Source organism: Gallus gallus, chromosome 15, assembly GCF_016699485.2.
Source record: "Gallus gallus isolate bGalGal1 chromosome 15, bGalGal1.mat.broiler.GRCg7b, whole genome shotgun sequence".
NCBI lineage: Eukaryota > Metazoa > Chordata > Aves > Galliformes > Phasianidae > Gallus > Gallus gallus.
In genome coordinates this window covers 9570674-9593834 of record NC_052546.1, presented here as the reverse complement: position 1 = coordinate 9593834, position 23161 = coordinate 9570674, and the positions used below count along the sequence as shown (strand labels likewise).

At 38.8% G+C, this 23161-nt stretch overlaps 1 protein-coding gene across 16 annotated transcripts in view; it reads right to left on the bottom strand.

Moving 5' to 3' along the window:
• CIT (citron rho-interacting serine/threonine kinase) overlaps window positions 1–22940 on the bottom strand; it is a 71486-nt gene extending 48546 nt beyond the window's left edge. For 14 of the 16 annotated variants that reach the window (XM_004934401.5, XM_004934404.5, XM_015275391.4 and 11 more), the window contains exons 1-10: window positions 22729–22940; window positions 22495–22620; window positions 21616–21757; window positions 19971–20146; window positions 18154–18255; window positions 17805–17947; window positions 16650–16743; window positions 15137–15340; window positions 13797–13950; window positions 6466–6646 (exon numbers count right to left, since the gene is read on the bottom strand). In XM_004934401.5, coding sequence (XP_004934458.2) covers window positions 6466–6646; window positions 13797–13950; window positions 15137–15340; window positions 16650–16743; window positions 17805–17947; window positions 18154–18255; window positions 19971–20146; window positions 21616–21757; window positions 22495–22590 — 1292 coding nt within the window. In that variant the 5' untranslated portion in view covers window positions 22591–22620; window positions 22729–22940. Of the gene's footprint in view, window positions 1–6465; window positions 6647–13796; window positions 13951–15136; window positions 15341–16649; window positions 16744–17804; window positions 17948–18153; window positions 18256–19970; window positions 20147–21615; window positions 21758–22494; window positions 22621–22712 lie in introns of all 16 variants that reach the window. The other 2 variants (XM_015275389.4, XM_025155543.3) reach the window with 2 other exon arrangements.
• Between the last annotated feature and the right edge of the window lie 221 nt (window positions 22941–23161).

Genomic DNA, 23161 nt, shown 5'->3' with positions numbered 1-23161 from the left:
TGTTAGTCTAAAATGATCCTAGAAGAGAAAAAGAAGCCAGTCAATGTTTGGGAGCATTATTTTCTGTGCTTTGCAGACTGTATGTAATTTTCAGTGAAAAAATTAAGTGCATGCAGCAAAACATAATTTAAAAAAAATGTTATACTCCCTTGCACAAAATTATTCAAACTGGATATTTAAGCAGTTAACAATGTAATCTGTGTTAACTGATAGATGAAAACACAGAAATACAATGAAGGTGCTAATAAAAGATCACACAGCCTGCCTACTTTGCTTTCTGCTTCTCCTGGCCACAGCTTGGTATGCAGCCAGTTATCCCTATGGAGAAACATGCGCTTTGAGCAGCTCTCTGCATATAGCCGTACACCCACACACAGCAGCAGTCTCTTCTTAACACCAAGGAAAGTTTGATTCCATCACCACCATTTTCTGAGAAAAAGCTACTCCTAAATCCAAACGTGTATGCGGGATAGTCACAAAAAAAAAAAACCCCACAGATCTTTATGAAAATGGCGCAGCAAAACGTTTATGTCAAAATAGGCCTTCAAAACCACCCCCTTAACACTCATTAGGAAATATGGTTTGGATATTAGCAAGTAAGTGCAGCAAAATGCACCAATTCTATCATGCAAGGCCTAATATTATTCCCCCTTTTTTCCCCCCCCCCAGAAACCTAGCGTGGAAAACTCAGAAGACAAATTCTGCATGTCAACAGCAGAGATACAGTCAGACTTAATGAAAAGCAAATGTGAAGTGAACACTTTTTTAAAGTGACTGCTTTAGTCCTGGTGCAGTCAACACGATCCATCAGATTATTGTATTTAAATCAATTTATAAAGCATGTCTATACTCCTACAGAGAAAAAGCAACCATCTGAGAAAGATGCATATGCAATCCCTTAACAGCTGGGTGTACAAACAAGGCTAAAAATGAGTAGTTGAGAAAAGCTGTCTAAAAATACAAATTAAAACTCACATTATCTAAAAAAGACACCAAGGAATCTGCTTTAAAATGTACGTCAAATACACGTAAATAGCTGCAAATGTGTACCAAGTCTGGAAATCTTTTGATAATTAGAAGTTAGTTTATAGGCCTGAGCTGAACTGGCTAAAGCAAATTTTGTTTCACCACCACCCACCACCTTTTGATTTTTACTCTTTTCAAACTTGAGGTAGTACCTAACAAATTTCTACTCAGTTCTCAAGGAACTGATTTTACATGCTGCTTCTACTTCACCTCCTGAAAGGGGGCTGTTTTATTTGTTATTTTTGCTTATTTATTTGTAACTGAAAGAATCAGAGTGTAATACTGCAGACACCATTTTGCATTTCAGAAATTTCTCCTAGCAAGTCACCTTACAGCATCTTTGTGCACTGCAGCCCAGGAAGCAACAGGGCAGATTCAGGCAAGATCCAGAGCTCAGCAAGGACACATTTTTGAGTCCAGAGTGACGGAGTGGGACAGAACAAGGGAGGCTCACACTGACAAAAGTTTGAATTTCATTCGGTAACTCTAGAGGGAGCTGCTCCTCAGGGCTGGTGTCAGTTTAGTAAGGAAAGGGATGGATATAGACTAGAACTTCACTCTTCCTTTCTCATCCCTGTCCAGATAGAGTAAAAAAAATCCCTTAAGATACCTGTCCTAGTGACATGATGATTTTCCTGCCATGGAAACAAGTGCATCTTATCCCAAATGAAGCTGGTTTCAGCCAGCACTGTATGCATGGCTTTTAAGAGGTATCCTCTTCCAGGAATGCTTTCCTTTGTATAATCTATTTGGAACAACTTCGTGAACATCCATACAACCTTAAAAGTATCAGAAAGGGAGCAGAGAGAGGAAATCAAGAGAAATGGAATAGTGACTAATCTAATAAGCCTTGTCATGGTGATATAAGCTCTCAACACAGCATGACAAGGTGGAAAATGCCCACCTTGCTGGTGCACTTATGTTCTTGCTCAGTCAGCATCAACTCAGAAATGAAACATGAAGTCCAACATCAGAAAAACAGGTTGCAAAGCTATCATCTAGGTTGGTGCCATCTCAGAGTATTTCATTTAATTAATTGCTACATCTGGAGCTCTCCTTTTAGTACAACAGAGCAGATTCTGTTGCCTCCTCTGAAGTGTGAAAAAGAGATTGACAAAAGGTAACCAGCATACATCAACAAGAAAATTGCAACTGCAAATGAAAAAATAAACCCCAAACCCCTCAAAGTCTGTAGTACTAAATGCTGATAGCACTAGCTGTGCCAATTTACTTTCAAAGGAAGCACTACCCACACTCCTAAAAAAAAAAAAAACAACCAAGTTAACTTACAGCAGATTATCTAGTGATTTCACAGCTAGATCAGCAACAGCCTCAACCAGCGGAACCATCAGAAATGGTGCTAGTTGTATAAAAGCTCCTTCACTCTTAACATGGTTGAGAAGAAAAAAGAATCAGTATGGGATAAACTATCGGATCCTTCTGCAGCATGGAACTCGTATTTCAACCTCTCTTGTACACCGTAATTCTTACCTTCCTTTGTCCTTTGACACCACTCTCACACTCCCAGCTCACCTGTGCTTCTTCCTTCTCGTAACAACTGACACCATCTGTCCTAATCCTGCCCCCAACACAGCATGCCTGTAACTCATCCCCCGTCCCTCATGCTCTATTCTTTTTAGCATTATACTCATCTGTACCTTCCGCCCCCTCGTAAATGCTTGCTCAGGCCTAAAAAAAACAACCAAAAACAAACAGTGATACCATCAATCTGTGAATAGAGCTAGCTGAAGCAAGGCATATTTTTGGTATGTTCATCCTCTGTTTCCTCTTTAATCTATCTTTGGTGAAAGAGCTCACCAGAACCCTACAAACTGTTGGGCAAAACCAGTGTTCTTTTCTCTTGGAAGAAGGGCTCCATTTTAACTCTCAGTATCTGGTAACGACAATCACCAATCAACATCACAGTTGAAATAAAAATTTTTTAAAATCCTGAAAAATACCACTTGTGACTCTACAGGAAGGAACTGTGGATCGCCTAGCATAGCCTTACAGACCCCTTACAAGAATTACTAGGATTACACTTATTCTATTCTGAAATATGATTTAAAGAAAAAAAGCCCTTATCAGCCACTGAGATTGGGTTAGCCCCACTGTCAGCCTTGTATGTGAATACCTCTGGGTTCTAATTTAGCAATTATTCTGTATTAACCTAATTTTTGTATCATAAAGAATCAGGCCCCTTCAGCTCTTTACTCCAAATAAAGAGAGAACAGAGTCAGGCAAAAATTTACATCATAAACTATTTGCTTTACTGGGGCTTTTCATTGCATATTTGGTTAGCCCTGAATCTATGTTTAATCTTATGCCTTAGGGCTTCTGCTAGTCACCTGCAGGGGACAAGAGTAATTTTCTTTCACTGCTTGATGAGTTATTTGAGCAGCCAAGGGTTTTTCGTCACTTGTTCTGAGCACTGAAGATGAGCCATGCTCAGGGACAGGAAGTAAGGTGGGACTGGCTTTTAATGGAATTGAACTCTCGATTGCCTGTTATCTTGTCACAGCCACGTGCGTGTGGCAAAACCAGCAGCCAGACTTGCAGTCAAATGAGTATTTCTCCTCCAGATCAAGAATCCAGAGGCCATGATGGGAGTAGTTAGTTGGTCCTTCTCTGCAGCCTGCTCCCCCTTCCTAGGATCATACAGGAGACATATTTAATAAACACTCTGCTAGTACAGGAACTTATGACATAAGCAATGCCCTTGATTTCTCCTGATTGCTTCTTACAACACATTACCTGCCATGCCTTTTGCTCTTTTGTTTGATCTCACATTCTTCCCAAGACCCATGGTAGGTATGGAACAATGTAAGCAGTATTTTAATTCAACGGACCACTCTAAACTACACACTGACTAGGTAATTTCTGGCAACAGGTCTAAGCAACTTGGGTGAACCCTTCAGACCCTAAGTGGTTAGGAGAAAGAAGAGAATGGGAAAAGAAAACTTCTCATCCTTCTACTGTCCAATTTTTTTTTTTTAACTATTCTTTCCCTTAAAGTAATTGAAATTCCCAACTCACACTGGATGGCTTCTCACCATCCAACAAACTGGGTCCAGACATTAACCCTAAACTTCGTGGCTCGACAGACCTCAAATTATAAGCAAGGAAAGTTTCAAGGTCCTTTTTAATGACACTCTGCAGTTGCCTGGCCTGACTGTGAGCAGCACTAGAGGCACTGGCTATCATGCTGCAGACACAGGAAAACACATCTACATCGCTTAGCAACCATAAGGGATGGACTTTCCAAAGAAAGGTTTTAAGAAGAAAAACTCCACACTGATAAACTTGATGACTTTGGACTTTTAAGAGAAAGCAATCCAAGATTCACAACAGATAAGCCTGCACCTCATTTACTGCTCTGTGTCCATCTAGATATTGATATTCATAGTAGAATGGACAGAAACAGTACTTTATTTTCTCAGTAAAGCACATTTTGTGCAATATTTTATAAGAAGTTTACATACCAGTGTTGCAGTGATATTGAGAATAAACTAACCACTGCATTATTTAAATGCAGACATTATTAAGCCTCCATTCTCTTTGCTATATTTAAATTGCCTTCATAGAACAAAATGCAAATATTAATTGACTCCTAAAAATATCAGAGTGCATTTGTCAAGACTGTTTAAAAAACAACAAAAAGAAAAGAAACCACTAGGATCTGCTTACATAAAAGTCATTTTGGTGAAATTTAGGTACATGATGTCTTTCTACTCCAGCTGAGGAAAGTCCAGGCCACAAGAAAAAATCCTACTTTAGTTATAATTTCTGCAGAACACATTAACATCTATATTCTTTTGCTGTAGCCCTTCTCATCTATTGCCAAAATCCAAATACTGCTTCAATATATATCTTCAGTACCAGGTCCCCTAAGAAAGTATATCTGTGCTACATCTGCATTACTTTTAAGCCTTTAACCACCAGCACAGTTGTATCACTGTTCATCAGACTTTACCTCAAGCTGTTGCCCCTTTAGTCCTGGACCCTCTGTTAAACATACATTTTTTACCATTTGTGTCCACCGTTGAGCCTCTTCCTCAACTGTTACATGAATGGCCATCTGGCTTTGATGGATGGATTACAGATCCATTCAGATAGAAAAGATAACAGTGAAAGTTATTTCACTTATAAATCAAGATAGGTTTTAACCCCAGGTTTCTACAGATACAACTTTCCATTATTCTGATTCTGCCGACAATATTAGATCATTTCAACAAAACTGTAGTTTCCTGGTTGTTATGTGCTCTCCTTTCCTTCCTCTTTTGTCATAAAAGCAAGAGCACAGAGGAAAGACGGTCAAAGCCTTCCTTTTTATTACTGGCATAACCATCATATAACCTTGATTCACAGTGTGGGCAAGATCAAAGATGTCAACAGTGTCACCAGATCTGGTCGCACACTTCCTGCAGAGGAACTTTCATAATGAATGTGACAGAAAAATGAAAACTTGATTAAGACAGACTGACAATTAAGTCCCTTCTGGGAACTAACTAGCAGCAACAAACGGTGGTTGACATGAAAACACAGCACAGCGCTTCAGTGCATTGAGTCACTAACCCAGCTAAAGCCGTGGCATTCCTGAGAGGCCTCCTGATACTGAGCTAAGGACTTCTCAACTTAACATTCTGCACTAGTACTTTTTCCAATAGCTCTATCATCAGGAATTAAGCACCTAACACACCAAAGGGTTAATATCATCCTATTTACATTCTTCTTTTTCCTGACTCCATTCTTTCTGAAATCACTTTTCCCCTTCAACTGAAAAACCTTCTTTCTAGATCTTCACCTTTCTCCACAAAGACATACCATGCATACTTCACCTGAGCCTCCAGTCTCCTAGCACATAACACAGCAATGCTCAGCCTTCACGTTTAACTCAACCCAACGGCACAGTCAGCTGCCGTCAAGCTCCTTCCCTCATTCCCCATCCTAGCACTGCATATTCCCAGATCAGTGCAGCTCCATTTCTGTGCATCACCAATTCAGCCTAACACATCCCCAGCACTGTGGTGTTCACTCTCTAACCCATTAAAATGCCCTCCCCGCTTTTCCATCTCTGAACTCCTTAGCATTTTCCTTCTTTCTGTGGTCTGCAGTACCAGAAATGCAATCACCTACTGCTCCCTGGTTAACAGCAGTAACTAATTCAAAGTGTCTGAACTACAATTTTAATAACAACTGGTTCAGAATCAATCCTCTGATCCCCTTCCTTCTCTCTCACCCCCAAAATCACAGAACATTAGGACATGCACAAGCCTCAGCAGCAACAGATAAAGCCAGAATCTGGCAGCTTCCCTAACACACAGTGCAGGCCAGTTAAAATAGCTTTTTTTCCCCCCCACACGTACATCATCCTCACTGTAACAAACCTTCATATTTTTTCCAGTGGTCATATCCACCTAAGCAATAATTTGTACTTACTCTGATCTGAGGGTCCCCAATGCCTTGATGAATGAAAACCCTACAAAAGGCAAATCTTCACCCGAGAAACCTGCCGGGTTCAACTGCCGTGTAGAGGATAAAACCCCCGAATTCTTCTCTGGTTCATCAAAATTTGAGGTGTCATCATCAGACTTGAGAGTAGGAACGAAGGGGGGAGGAGCTGGTGAAAAAAGCAAGGATAAAAGACAAAATTCAGCTACAGTTCACTCTGCAACAGTCCCACTCATTCAGTGCTTGCAATGGCACTGCAGCTCCTGCTTTTAATCTTGCTAACACAAGCAGACTGAGCTGCTGCTCTCAAATCGTATTACAGCAACAAGAGATTAACCCTTCAGCTACCAACATGGCTACCACTCTGCAGGCAGAGTATCTCCCACAGTGATTAAACGGAGTTTTAGGTTGGAGATTTTTCTTTTCTGTGTGTGTGGATTGTTTTTTCTCTCCAGACACACTGAATCAAATCAAAGCACGAGGCTAATAAAATCGTTATCATAATACAGCTAAAGGTAATTCAATTCTGATTCATCTAGAAAATGTCTCCGACCTATCCAGTTAGTGAAGCCACTACGTGAGAATGCAGCCTGATCCTTTGCTGGTTAGCTAAGGGATAATATATCTACCATTTAATAATACCAAAAATCTGCCCAGCGTGGGCTTCTAATCAATAGTTAACTGGTCCTTCTCCCAGAAGGTTTTACTAAATGACAGCTACTGAAAGCTAACTGGTCTTCAGGATGAGAAGAAATACCAGCAAGATTTTATTTATCCAGAAGAGCTTGCTGAAGATCTGGAACTCTTGTTGGGACACCACTGCAGTCTGGCTCTGATACAATCAGCTCTGAAGAGAGGTATATATAGAAGGCATTACAGTCTATTTTTTACTATAATTTCTAAATTGGTTCCACTTTAGTTGCTAAGCAGTTGTTTAATTTCAGCTGATTTTTCTAATGTTTACTTCAGTTTAATTAACCAACAGAATGAAAAGACGAGTTATTCTCAATGATGTGCAGCACCCCAGCTACCTGCTGGCATGGCTACGTGTGTGAAGGGAATGAATGCAAAATCCTGCTGTGCAATTCCTACCTCACTAAAGCACATTTTCTACCTTTTTTTTTTTTCCTCCTTCATCACTTGGATCCTCACTCACAGCAAATTTACTAATCTCTTTTTTGCTCTATGAAGGAGACAGCTCTTCAGTCCGTAACTAGAACACAGCCCATTGTCACAAGCTGATGGAAGTGTAGTGTGCTAAAACCGTTACCATGGAGCCAGTATAGATCTCCTGTAGCTGAGGGGCTGATGAGAATTGAAGAACCAGGAACAAACATTACAACCCCTGCAGTGCAGGCTCCCTGCTCCTCACTCTCTGCATGCTCAAGTTTAACCCTACCTGCCTGCATTCGTGACAGATGCTGATGCTTATCTGACTGACACAGGCAGAATGAGTCACGGCTGGAGCTTGCTAGCTCCCTCTAGGTTGCCAAGCCTTTCACAGCCTGCTTTTTAACTCTTAATTCTCTAGACAAACCCATGCTTAAACTACCCACCAGCACAGTACTGGTAGCCAAAAAACGTCCCTGTAAAGCACCAAATCACAGCTGCACATGCATGCTTTGTTAGCGGCTCTCCGAGGAGCCATTCTGACACTGCTGCCAAGCAGGGACGGGGAAAGAAATTCCATGGAGCAGATTGAATGCTGCTCACGTACAGTAGTTCCAAGTACATTAGAACGAGATAAATGGGAAAATACACAAATTAAAATGGTTCAGTAATAAGCAGTTTTACTTACTGGTTTCAGAACGTTAAAGATTTCTGTCAATATTATGCATTTATTAAGTTCTGCTGTTTCACTGGTTATAATGTATGTTTAGATCCAATATAATACTGACATCTAAACACTGCAAACATAATTTTGGAATACATATTGTTTATTAGGATCTGCACTTCAAAAACAATCCCTGGCAAGATAGTGCCAAGCTATTCTTTATATGCTCTTAAAAGATTAAAAACATGTAAGCAACAGAATGCTGTTCATAAGTATATCATCTTTAGTGCAAAGATAACCCCAAAATTACCATTAACTCATAGCAGAGGAAGATAATCACAGAAAATATGTATTTTAGTTTAGCAGCTCTTCTTAAAGAACTCTGTGCATCCTCTTAAAGGAAGGGGTTGCTGTGAAGTTTTTTATGTTGTCTTTGGAGACAGATAAAGTTGATGAGGCAAAGTAGCAGAGCAAACAGCAAACTATTCCCTTCGCTTGGGGAAGTCTAGAATCTTTCTTAAAGAGGTAACAAAAACCAACATAGCCACCTTTGTATAACGTTATAACGCCCCTGTTATATGTTCCTCAGAATCGGACAGTTAATTTCAGCTTGTAGAGAGAGATCTAGTGCCTTACTTCTCACTGGAAGGAAGCTGAAGAGCTCTAAAGAGTCATCTTTAGACATAACCATTAAAAAGAAAATCTTTCCTCTTAACAAGAATTTCGAGCCAAACTACTTGCGTAGAAAAAAATACGATTTAAAAATGCATATGATCAGCATGCACATAAAATGATAAAGCAGGCTAAGTGGAGAATACAGGATGCAAAAATGAACGACTGAATGCAGGACAGACCAAATCTTTGGGGCTGGCAGGAAATGAATTTGAAGAGCAAAGTGTTTTAACAGTATGGTTTCTTCTAACATTTAATAGATGTGAATAAAGAAATTGTGAAAGCTGTTTGAAAAATACTGAAACTACTTTTGCTCTCCATTTTGCGCTTACTATAAAAAATTAAAGTATAAAAAGTACATTAAGTCATCCTGAACCATCACCAGTGACTGAACATGAGAATCAGAACTTTTTCAGTACACTGAATGGGGAAAAAAGATAACCACAAAAAAACCACATACACACATAGGAGTAAGAGGGAATATCTTGAGGGAAAGAAGAACTGGTAGATCCATTCTGTTTATTATCTTCATGGGCCATTATTCCTAAGATTGAAAGGTCCTTTGCATGATGTCCAAAATCCCTACAGATTCATTTACTTCAGAGGGGACTTGTAAAAACAACCTAATATAGATATGAGCAATTTGGTTCTCAAATGAGGATCACACGGTGACATAATCTCTAGCCAATCTCTAATAATAATAACAAATTATTATTTCTTACTTAAAATCAAAGGACTCCTAATTATCATATTTTTGGAGCAAGATGAAGATTAGCAAATGCAAATGGATAGATGCGCTTATCTGCTCCTTCTTTAAAAGACTCTTTCAGCAGAGGTCAAGATAAGCCTCCAAGAACTAACTGCAGAAATCATGTCATCACTGCTGACAAGGTGAAAGATTTGCACTTCTTTCAGGCTCACTCAAAAGGAAGGCAAAACTATTAGTCAAAAAGGCAGTAGACCTGATGCTTCTAGTCTTACAAACTGTATAGAGACCTTTTTCTGCTTCTGATATATTACAAATGAATATATATGTTCTGTTTACCATTTAAAGTATCTTGCAAGGAACTGCATGTTTTAAAAAAAGCCAATTGCTTGCCTAGATACCTCCCCACTTGTGGAAGGATGTAACCCTCTTCCATCTGTTCCAAAGAATGACTTTTCGAGGAAAAGAGGGTGTTGTGGGTTGCTAAGTTAAACCCCACACATGATGCAGTACTTTACCCAGCTTATCATTAAGATGAGATAAAATGTCCCTTATGAAAACAAAGATTTTTGGTGTTTTTTTTTTTTTATTATTTTTATTTGAGGGATGGATGTGGACATTTTTCCCTTCCAATGTGTGCATTTAGGACTAGTTCAAGGAACACTGCCTCAATCGTGTCTCTCCTTCCTTTCAAAATATTTTCATGCAAATTCAGAAAAGAGATGGTGCATTTCCCATGGGACAATGAAAGATGAAAAAGGAAATTCATAGGAAGTAAGAACACTTCTGAAGAATAAAAATGTGTCTTTTCTTGATATACAAGGTGATCTATATATACTTGCTGGGGAGAAGCATCTGCAGAGCCTTTTCAAGTAGGTTAGGTGTTACTCTCTCACGTTTTAAGAGGCACATTTCAGTAAAGTGTTATTGAATAAAAATAGAAAATAGCAGGTCTGACTGATATAATTTAAGGATATTATGTCTAATACCACATGAACAATGGAATTGTATTAGTTCTAACCCATCTATATATTAGTGTCTTAGCATCTTTTCTGTTCTCTCAAGGCAATGATCCAACACATATGTTTCTGCTAATAAAAGTCATCTTCAAGCTGACATGAAAGTGATCTCCATTTAGAGAGACAAGTCAACACATTTTTCTGAAAGCAAACGTCTAAATGAGACATCAAAACATTTAACTGTTAACATACTGAATGACAATTTGGGGTTTATAAGGTTGAGCCTCAGAATTATGAGCACAGAGATTTGAGCTCCTGCCTGTTTTATAACAGAAGACAGCCTAAAAATCACTCTTCAATGCTTCCTGAGATTTTCCAGTTTGCTCAGGACTTTTGTTCTTTTCCTCTCGTTTCTTTGGTTTCCTCATGGAAGATTAAACATGCTACTCCTATTTCAAGATCCCTTGGACTGCAGTCCAAGAGTCTTTATGCTATACATATATACATCACATAGATTATGATAGAATCTTCTGACCATCTATCAGGTAACCTTTAAAAGACAGATTTTTTGTTTTCAGTTGAACACTTGATGTTATTTCAGGATTTCAGACAAGAAATGTGATTAACAAAATCCTCAGATTCACAGCCTTGTTGCCAATAAGCCAGATATGTCACTCCCTAAGCTCTACCTGATTCTAGATACTCATCAAATACTCAGACAGTCCAGTCAGCAACATTTCAGTTAACATCCTGATCTGTTAGCTGAAGCACAGCTGGAAACATGTTCATTCTAGGCAAATAAAAATCCAAAATATTTTTCGAAAACCCTATCAAATAAATCAAAACAAGCTATTCAAAGATTTCTTAAGATAAGTTTTAGAAGCCATTAAATAGGGAAATGGGCAAATACAGAAAGCAAGATCCATGGACATGTTTCAGTAAAACACTCTAAGGAAGAGTAAAATTTCCTGTTGAGACAGATTCAAAGTTCACCTTTGGTTAATGGCTGGATTATTCTGTTTCTGTACCTTAAGAGCGGCTTCTGCATGCCTGTGCTACTTGATTCCAAGGAAGATGGGAGCTCTTCTAAGAGGCAACTGTCTTTTTTAGGAAGGAGTTTACTGAAAACTGAAAAGTCAAACGTTTCAGAGGTTTGACTGTTATCAACAAAATCTAACACTGCAAAACTACTTAATGACACTTTCATAACCTGCATTAAGAATGGTTATCCTGGAGTGCCCAGTGAGAATTTAAGTACTTGTAAGGCATGGGTACCAATTTTTCCCTACCTTTTCCAGTCCAAAATAGAAATAACATCATTTTTTTTATAGACTAGAAAGAAATCAGTGTGTTGACACAGAATTTATTTAATAATGACTTGACAGAGATAAATTTATATTCCATAGCCCCAAAATCTCACGCTGTTAACCTAAGGAAATGAGATTCCTTGGTCTAAATCAAAACCCTGTGGCCTCTTCCAACACTTGCTGGCTTCCTACTTTCCTCAGGTTGCCACTGCTCCAGTTAAATATCACTATCATAGGATAAGAAAGAAACCTTCAGCTCTTAGATAGCCCAGGAAGAGCCTATCAAGGCTTCTGAATAGAATGATAGCGACACTACCCTGAATAGACCAGCAGATAGAGAACCACTGCAGAGAGTAAAGCAGTAGGCAATACACTGGATCTGCTACTAAAAGCAAAAAGACTGCTGTGTTTTGTGCTAGTTACAGAGAGGTTTTATGATGTACAAGACATAACAGCCAAGTCAGGGGTCAAAACTGCATGAATCTTCACCGTAGGTAGGTCTGGATATTACAGGGAATGATGCAATCCACAGGTCAGCTGCAGACCAAAAAAAGGATTTTTTTAAATCCCAAATGACTACTTCAAACTTTATAACGACGGCAGAATTGTTCCATCAGAATCACTGTTACCACATGAAATGGCAAAACACTCTCAATTAACTTGTGCAGTTGTGTCAACGTCGGACAGGCAATTGCCAAGGAAACAACAGAGCTTTTCCTAAATACCGTTTTTTTCCAGATATAAGATATGATAAAAATACAATGCAAAGATTTCAGTAATGGGTACTGGTGGCTTAGACTGGATTCTGGGTAAAGAATGCAGAGCAAGCTGAAGCCCGGGAAATACGTGTTGAAATTATAAGAAAGATTTCTCATTCGAGGTTCAGTGGCTCTCAAAGGGCAGAAACAATGGCATTTAACAGAACAGCAGTTCCACAAGTTCAAAATTAATGAATCAACAGAAAAGCAGGTAAACATTCTGTAGAGCTGACAGCTGAAGTGCTGAGACAGTCATCAAAAAGTAGAAGCGTTGGCTTAGCAATTCAGAAAAATTAGAGCACCATCATTGCTCTTAATACAGGGGAGCATATTTGATAAAGAATACAAGGCAGACAAGTTATTTGCACAGATAATCTTACAGTCCAAGTAACTTAAAATAGCACCCAACACAAGTTGGGCACTCACAGATCATTGATGGTATGCAAACTGCTTGCTTTTACAACGGTGCTGCTGCCTCAGTACTTCCAAATACTAAATTCCATTATTCCCCCAGTGTTATAAACAATTTTCTGCTTAGAAAATTATCTGCTTCAGTGATTTTAATCCATTCCTACTGGAAGGAATAGATCTGTGACAAAGAATGTAGCCATTTATTAGTCACATTAACTTAGAGGAAAAAAACCACCAATGCTCCCCACGACCTCTGATATTTTATCACTTACAGAGGGTTAAAAAAAAAAAACAACTAAAAGTTGGATAGAAAGTAATGAAAGAGAGAAAGATAAAAGTACAATAAAAAATATACAAGAATCCCAAAATGGAGCAAACTGAGGTGGGAAAGGCCTGAAGAACACACATGCATTTTAATCTGAGGAAAGACATGTAAAGGCCATTCTGATTTTCCAGTCTAGCGCTCGCAGTAATATAGCAATTGCATCAGAAATTCATACAGAAACATATTAAACCTCACCTTACCTTACAATTTTCACCTAAGAGATGGTAGCATATCCTATCTAAAAACCAGAACAGATTGTTTTGTTAAAAACACCTGCTCCTGAACACAGTCCTGTTTCATTACTAATAATGACTCAGATCAAACACACTTAAATACCGACACTGTACAAATTTTCACATTACCCAGAAGTCAGGAATTGTTTATGAATGCAATGTTATTCTACTTACAGTTACGGATATTATTCCAGTCAATTTTAGAGAAAAACGGATGGCAGCAGAGTCCCTCATAACCCAGCCTTTCCTTTTGCCCACAAAGCAAGCTCTGGATCAGATCAAGAAATTCACTACTAACTTTCACATCCTCTGGGAACTTCAGGTATCTCTGGGTTAGAAAGAAAAAGATTTCTGCTTAATGGGAAAACAGTACAATTCTTAAGTTTCAATATACTGAGATGCATCAGGCACAAAGGATAAATATTTATAGCACACAAAGAGGGAGAAAAACCAAAACATTGTGGATATTTTCCAAATAGACTTTGATATAAATTTACTACACTACAGGAAAAAGGAATGACCATATCCAACCATACAAAAAGCAGACCCAGTTCACCATCTTATGCTGTACAACAGTCAATGGCATACACATACAGAAGAGCAAAACAAGGCAGATCTGCAGAAAATCCCCTCGAACTTCCAGGAATTTATGGCTTAGGATTTTCTGAACCACAGATGGTGATGTTGTATTTGCCAGATCCCAATGCATTCTTCTTCTATAAATTTGTTTAGTCACTCCTTGCACCCATATAAGTGTTTAATAGCTGCAAACAATCACGCTGGGGACAACTTTGCCATAAGGTCCCACATGAAGCGTCCTTTTTAGTTTGTTCTATAGTTACAGCTGATTACTTTCATCCAACACCCCTAACTCTCATACCAGAAGAGATAACTATTTCTTTTTGCTTTCTCCCAGCTACACATGATAGTTTTTTCTTTCCTACAAACTCCTACCATTTTACATTTTTTTTCTAAGAATTAAACTAATGTTTCTCTAGGTCATAACATCAAAATACTTAAACCTACCACTAGGTAAAGTGGGGATACTTATCCTTTCATGTGCATGGGGTTTAAATCGATTTAATTTTCACATGACATATTAATTATGCATACAGTCTATATCCTCAAGTCCTCAGTTTCTCATAGCTGGCCCTTACTTTACCAACCAGAAGCATTTAGTATCAATAGGAAACTTTATCAAATCACCTTTTCAATCCTTCTTCTACATTATTTTGGAGATGCTACCGTTATAATTGCCAAAAATGGACAAATAAATCTTTTTAAATTCATGCACTGCAGATGCTTTTTTTTAACAGCTATTATAAAAAAAAAAATCACTTCATATTTACAATATGAAGGTGTATATATAAGATTTTTAGCATTTTATTTAAAGTATGCATACTTTATATGAAGATGACAAAGTAAGAGACATTGTCTTCTTTTTTCAATTGTAAAAACATTTAGTTTTTAGTTACAGCCTTTTTACCCAGCAACATAAAAGCAATGCTCTCTACCTGGAAATTCATGATGTTATTAAAAGTTTTTGCTGAAGTTCCTTCAGTGAACGGAGATCTTCCATAAATCATTTCATACGCGATGACTCCCAAGGACCACCAGTCACACTCTGGACCATAAGAAGCTTTGCCATCACCATTCAACCCTGTTAACATTTCTGGTGCCATGTAATCAGGGGTGCCAACAGGTAGCTTGGCATTTACCTGGGATAGAAGCAAATACTCCAAGTGAATTTACATGCACTTCTGTTCATTGATCATGGTAATTAAACTTCCTGAGATAAGAGACACATTTTCAGCTCTCCAAGTAAAGTTTAAGTAATTTTAACCAAGTCTGATAAGAAAAACACTGAAGTTAGCGTAACAAAGAATTATTAGATATAAAAAGGAGTAGAAATATTAGAGCTGTCACTGAAAACTATGTACAGCTGATGTTAAAAGAGCAGCGCTGTAAAAAGAACGGCGCTACAGAGAAGTGATGTTTTGAGAGGTATGCATACCTGAGCACTCTATTATTAATGGGAACATCATAGCTGAAGGTTCAAAAAAAAAAAGAACCTGTCACATTTAGACACTACTATTCCCTGGCCTTGTTCTATTCTGTGTCATCCCTACCTTTTTGCCTTGTGTTCAGGATCAGCTAGCGTTCAAATTTCATAAATGTTTGGAAAAGGTAATTCAGAAACCAGAGCTGCAATAATTTTTTTTTCACTGAGTGGCAGGAAAGAGTGAAAGAAAACAGCAGGGATAGTAACAGAGACCTGAAGATGACTGAAAAGATAGGTAACGTGAAGGAAAAAACTATACAAGAAAATGCAGTGCAGAGGAACACTGACAAAGAATGTGGAAAACAACATATAAAGAGTCACAGTACTGACAAAATGCTATGAGAAGTGAAAAATCATAAAACAAGCGAGGAATCTGATATATAACTTCATATTCTCACTTAGATCTATTTTAATTGAAATTATCACATGAAATTGTATGCAGTTCCCTAAATTTAAAGTCATCTTATAACTACAAGCTCAACCTATTCACAGCTCTGAATACAGTGCTTTTTTGTGAGCAAAGCTGAATTTCAGAATGCTGGAATGTGACTCATTTTAATCAAGAGCTCCTCTGTCTTCAAAACTATGCCACCTTAGTTACAGCAAACATAATTTTCAGTCCAATTACAAACAATTATAAGTTCACATCCTTCTTTAAACATAATATTCAATAGTTGTGAGAATCTCTAGAAAGATGATTTGGTACTGCAGTGCAGCATCATTGGAAAGAAGACTTACTTTTACCCTACTTATATATTAAAACTCATATAAGCAAATATTTATCTACTGGGAGCTGCAAAAGATATTCAAGCTTATGTTTGAAAAGCCTGCCATAACTGGAAGAATATCACCACAACTCAATTCTACATTGCACAGGAAAGAAGAAGGTATAATCAAGGAACACATAGTTTTCTCTTTTTGACTGTAATATCCAAACAAGCCATAGACAAAACTTAAATCATTACCATTTTGTTTACTGTCATTTTGGCAGCTGACCCAAAGTCTACCAGTTTAATGTGTCCTGTCCGGTCAATAAGAACATTCTCTGGTTTGATATCTCTGTAAGCAAGAAGAAAGCAATCAGTGCCTTTTTATGTCTTTCCCCAGTGTCACATCTGGACAACAGCAACTCCCTTTTCAGCTACACTCAAGCATATACTCAGCTGCATAAAACCTTAACAACACATTGCTATTTGAGTCTCATCTCCCACTGCTGTTCTGCTTCCGATTCAATATGAAATTGGTCAAATTCCCTTCATCATCACAAGATCCTTTCATCTCATAACTGTTTATAAATATCCAAACTGCGGGAGCTAAGTCGATGGAGGTGAACTCTTTAAGGTAGCGAGCAAGAATAGGAGCAATGGGCAGAAACTGGAACACAGGAAGTTCCACACACTAACATAAGGAAGTCAGAGTGACTCAGCTTACTCTGTGCATCTTTCAAATCCAAGCAGCCACCTTACATTAGAAAGCCACAATCTATATGATCTAAATGCAACCATTACAGCTGCTTGGAACATAAAATACCGTATGACACATCCAAAGTCTCAGGATTGATGGAATAAGTCTTCCTTTAAAAAAAAGGACATCTACAAAAAAGGAAATGTACAATTCTACCCATCAATAAATGGGATAAATCAACAATATGAATTACAGTTGTAGCCTTCATGCTTTGATATAATTTTTTAGAAAATTCTGCAGTATTTAACTATTCCAACATATTATACTGCCCTCTTCAACAAGCAGGTACAGCAAGCTTTAACAATTACATCACTTTCTTGTACTGCCTGGTACTAATAAAAATAAGCCTTTGCTCTGGAAAATATTTTTCCTATTAAGGATTTTTTTGCCTTTTTTTTTTTAACTAATCCTAAAGAAAATATATGTAACAATAATTTCTTAATATTAGTTTGAAATTTACATCGAAGTTAATGCCTTTAGCTGCAATTACAGTTTATGTATGATTAATTTTCTAATCTTCTATTCTGATACAGCATGTGAAACACTGTCCTTGAAGAGGACAGAATATAAAAAACAAGAATGCATCATTCCAGAACACTTGATCTGGAATGATACTGATTAAATACTATGTGTAATGCAAAGCAGTTTTTACCTACCGGTGTACATAACCCATCTGGTGAACACTGTGAATGGCTAGAACCAGCTCTGCAAGATAAAACTGCACCATACTCTCATCTAGTTGGTCCTCGTACCGGTTTAGGAGTGACAGCAAGTCCCCTCCAGGCTGGTACTCCATAACCTAAATAAAATTTTAGAGGAAGAGATATAGTTTATATATACCAAAGGTATTCCATTCAACTCCCCCATATTACACTGGATACATATCAAAGAGTAGCATGGAAGACTGGAAAATTTGCAGAACATAGGCACAGTTCAGACACCACGTTGTTCTTAAGTATAACAATGTTAACAGTGTTGAATAGAGAAGAAGAAGACTAGCATTACCAAGTAAAGATTTTTCTTGTCTTGAAATGCATATTGTAACTGTGGAATCCATGGACTGGTACTCTGAGATAATATGCTGCGTTCTTCCTCAAAAAATGACACCTACAAAAAAAGGAAATGTTCAGTTATATGCTGATGAAAACGGGCTAGAATACATTAGAATTCTCTGGTTTTAGAAAGAAGCAAGTCTGTGCCAAAGACATTATATAAAAAAAAATTGCTTAGAAACCATTAAATACCATTTCCTTGTGATGCGTGCTTTTAAAAAATAATATTACTCCTTTGTGCTTTCAGTTCCCTCCCACCTTCTGTTGTCCAGTTTGTTGGCAACTGAATAGTCCCGGAAGAAAAGGTCAGCTCTCCTTTCAAACTCGTGAAGTTTCTACCAGTTTGGAGTGCAATCGTGACCTCATCTGGATTGGCCCTAATAAAATAATACTAATCTCAGACAAGCAGAAAAGATGCTAGGACACTTATAGGGTAGCACCTCACAGCTAATCGTTGAATGGCTTGGGTTGGAAGGGACCCCGAGGATCACCAAGCTCCAACTCCCTGCCACGGGCAGGATCACCAACCTCCATATCTAATACTAGACCAGGCTGCCCAGGGCCCCATCCAACATGGCCTTGAACACCTCCAGGAATGGGGCATCCACAACCTCCTTGGTCAGCTGGTTCCAGCACCTCACCACTCTCTTGGTAAAGAGCTCCTCCCTGATATCCAACCTAAATCTCCCCTCAATCAACTTAAAACCATTTCCCCTTGACCTGCCACTATCTACCCTAGTAAAGAGTACCCTAGTAAAAAATACAGTAATAATTTCATAGTAGATATTAAAACACAAGTTTTTCTTGAAATCCTGTTTTCATAACTATTCCTTTATTCAGACGTAGTGCTGGACAATAAGAAATTACTTTACAGAAATACTGCTAGTTCATTTAGATTATTGTTCTCTACTTTCACTGAGTGTCACATTGTGGGTAACAACACAGTTTGCTCTTCTTGCCAACCTGTGCCACAGCAAGAGTAACTACAGTTTATTTCCATTTCGGACAGCCACAAAGAATGCTGGAAGCTAGATAATCTCAGGAGCAACTTCACTGCAGGCATATATTGGGAACAGATAATTTAGATATTGGTTTACAAACTCATGAGGCCTTTCACAGACTCTGTTCTACATGTCGTCTCTCATCAATGGAAGATTAACTTCTATTTCTCAACAAACTGTGGTAACAACCATCATTATCTTGCTGGGTTTTTTTGTTGTTGTTGTTGTTTGTTTGGGGCTTTTTGTTTGCTTCTTTCTAAGTTTTCAACGTACATGTCTCTCAAGATAGTGAGAGGCTCTCTGTATAATATCAGTCACCACAGTTTGCCATCACATCCACTCTTGACATTCTACGTTGCTCTCTAAAATAAAATAAGAACTTAATGAACAGATTACCTGAAAATTTAAGCCATATCAAGTTGTTCATCAAGCTGATGGAAATAGACTCAATATTTTTTTCACGTATTGTTTCTTGGCTTACAATTTAGATGATAAGCTCTTTGAGACAAGGGCTGTTTTTCCGTTTCACATGGCACATCACCCAGTAGATTCACAGTCTGTGACAATGGCTTTTAGACACAGCAAAACTACACACAATTATTCTACTTCATCGAAATGCAAGATTATTCTTCCTATCCTATACTTACATTAAATGAAATCTGTAAATTTAAAAAAGATTTATTTTTAAGTATAACAGCAGCGAGAAAAAGAAAATGCTCATCAAATTGTAGTTTATGGTTCTTTTGTCATCACAGAAAAATATACATACGTGCTCCTGTGCCAACAAAGACTCCTTGCTCATCACCTTCATAGCGTACACATCACCAGTAACTTTCTCTCTTACTACTTTTACATCTGCAAAGTGACCACAGCCAACCACGCTCTTTACGTCAAAATCCTTCACACTGGGTTGGAGTTCCCTTAATTCAGCTATAGTCTCTGCATCTATAAAAATAAGACATTTATTTTTAGGTTAGCTAACTGGCACTTCATAATGAACACAACATCCGCTATGGGGAATACAACAAAACAACAACAGTAAAAAAAAAAACCCAGAATATTTTCATTCCAGACTCTAATGAAATGTTAAATCATTACAGAATATGCTTCTTAAAAAACAGTATATATAATACTAAAAAAAGACAGTATTAATACATAGTTAAAAGTGAAATAAGGTACATGCAAAAGAATCAGGAAATGCTAAGATAGTTCCCATAGCAACCATAATTCTGTCCCATTCATCACAGCATAGGCTGATAGCCTCTTTTGTTTCTAATTTCTTTCCAGCTATCCCTCGCCAATACGAAGCACATTCACTAAATATGAGGGCTTTAGCCAGTCAAGTTTTGCAAGTCCAGTGGCAGGGTTCTGTCCTCTGCCTGTGGGAGGCACTAGTCCATTGTCTAACAAACAACCGTAGGCATTTCTTTCAGAGGTTACTTTAGGTTTCCCATTGAGGAGTTTCAACCACTATGCACCGTGACAGATAATTGCTCTCCGTAGAGTATTCTAAAAATTCTTCATACTCTATCAATTATTCTCAACTAAAAACTGCTGGTTGGAATTCTTATAAAGAGCACGATAAATTACTGTTTACCCAATTTTCTGTGTTTCTTAACAGAAGGGTTGATGAAGTTTTTTTGTTTGTTTGTTTTAAGTATTCGAGCACTTTTTCAATATTTAAGCCTACTTGATTAATCCATCTAGAATTATTTTTGAAGTACAGAATTGCTACTTAAAAGTTTCACAATGCAAAATATGGATAAAACGTGGAATTGAAACTACTACTTCACACTGAAAGAACCAAGTGTTAGCAAAATAATTCCTATATATTTTTTTTCCCTCATCTGTCCTGCTTTCAACATCATTCTATTGTACATACTTGGAACATTATGCAGTGTTAACAAAAAATGCTTCTTCAACTGGAAACATAATACAACCTAGGAAAGGTGAACATTAGAGTCACAGAATCATAGAATCATTACAGTTGGAAAAGACCACTAAGATAATCTAAACCAACTGTCAGTGGCACCTCCTCCATGCCCAATAACCACATCAATCAGTGCTACACCTCCACAGTTCTTGAACACCTCCAGGGACAGTGACTCCACCACTCCCTGGGCAGCCCATGCCACTGCATCACTACTCTTACTGAGAAGAAACGTTACCTAATATCCAACCTGAGTCGCAGCACTTCAAAAGTCACTTGCAATCCGCCTTTCTGGACCTAAATAAAGTTTAGTAAGATGCCAAGGTTCCCTTTGCAGCATTGAGTCAGCCCACAGAAAGCGAGATGCAAGCCCTACATTACAATCATCAACAAATTTAAGCAACCATAACATAATTTAAATATTCAGGTTCTTAAGGACTATCGTTTAAAACAACACCTAAAAACTACTCCAAGGAACACTTACACTTCTTGACAAAGTTGCCAACGTGTTTGATTTTCATTAAAGCAGGGTTTCTACATTCTTCAAAAAGAGCGAATAAAGAATCAAGGATGCCTTCCCGGGAGAGAGGAGACATCTGCTGTTGAGTCACAAAGAGTGGCTTCCCCTGGAATAAAAAAGAAGCAACAGCAGATGGAGTCTCAGACAACAATGAAAAGCCCCAAATCAATAACATATGTATAGAACAGATTATATATTATTCATTTAAAAATCACTACTTTAGCAATCAGACAAATAACGCAAAAGCACGAGGTAAATATATCAACTCAGGGCTTCTAAACGTAATGGCTGTTACAGGTACTTTACCTTTAGACAAAGCAATCTTCTAAAGGTTGTTAAAGCTCAGATCACAGCTTTCTTGGATCTATCTACAACCACTGATGGCTCTGATCCGACTGCTTGTCCTTGACATCGCACCATATGTTTTATTCATAGTACAAATAGCTTAAGCAATCAGCATCAATATTAGCTCCAGAAGGAGAAGCTGTTGCACCTCAGAGGATCAAACAGCAGCTGGCTGCAGAAATTCGCCTTGTGACAAACTCTCAGTTGTACCTCCCGTGGAAAGGATGTGGATTAGAAGACACAGGAATGCAATATTTCATCTTTACGCAGGAAAATCCACTAATATTAAAACATTACCAGATGTACAACTCAACTTTGTGCAAATTACACGTGCACCCTGAACTTTAACAACTGATCTCCTTCCTTTACCCCTTCCTCCAACAAAAACCCACAGGTGTGCTTTGAGATCCACACGAGCAAGAACTGTGCTGTGGTACACCTGAGATGGACACAGACAAATCTGAGGTGAGCAGAGCCAACACCAGGCATGTTTTTTACCTGAAAGAGCAGATTGAGGCGCGAGGCACGGCTGGCAATGGGCTCCCCAGGGCCAGTGTCAGCCATGGTGCGTGCACTGTGCTTGAACTTCAACATCCCGGCAGCCTATCTCGTATAAAAGGGCACCTGAAAAAAGGAGAGGCATTTGAGCGAGCGACTTTGAATAGAAGAATAAAGAGGGTGGGAGGAGAGCCTAAGCTACGGGTATATTTCCATACAAACAAAGGTTATTACAACTGGACGGCCGGAGAGCGTTCAGAGCATCGGAACAATCGTGCTTCCTGAGAACGGCGGTAGATGGAGAACAGAACCCTCCCGGCAGATCCCGAGCACCGCTGTTTGCGCGTCACGGAACCGCCACCCGCACTCCCGCCTCGCGTCCCCTCAGCGCCGGCCGCGCGAGCCCCAACTTTACCGCCGTCCAGGTTTGAACGCGGCCGGGGCGTGTTCTCGTGACCATCACTTCCGGCGGAGCGCGCCCCGCGCCCTCCCCTCAGCCAATCGGGAGGCGCGGCCCGGCGGAAGTGCGGTGCTGTGGAGAGGCGGCCTCCGCAGAGGCGCAGTTGCGCGTCACCCGCGAGCGGAGCGGGTAACGGCTGTAAGCGGCGGCTCGCCCTGCCCGCCACAGAGCGACGCCGGGGAGGGTCGCAGGGCTCCCCAGGGCCCG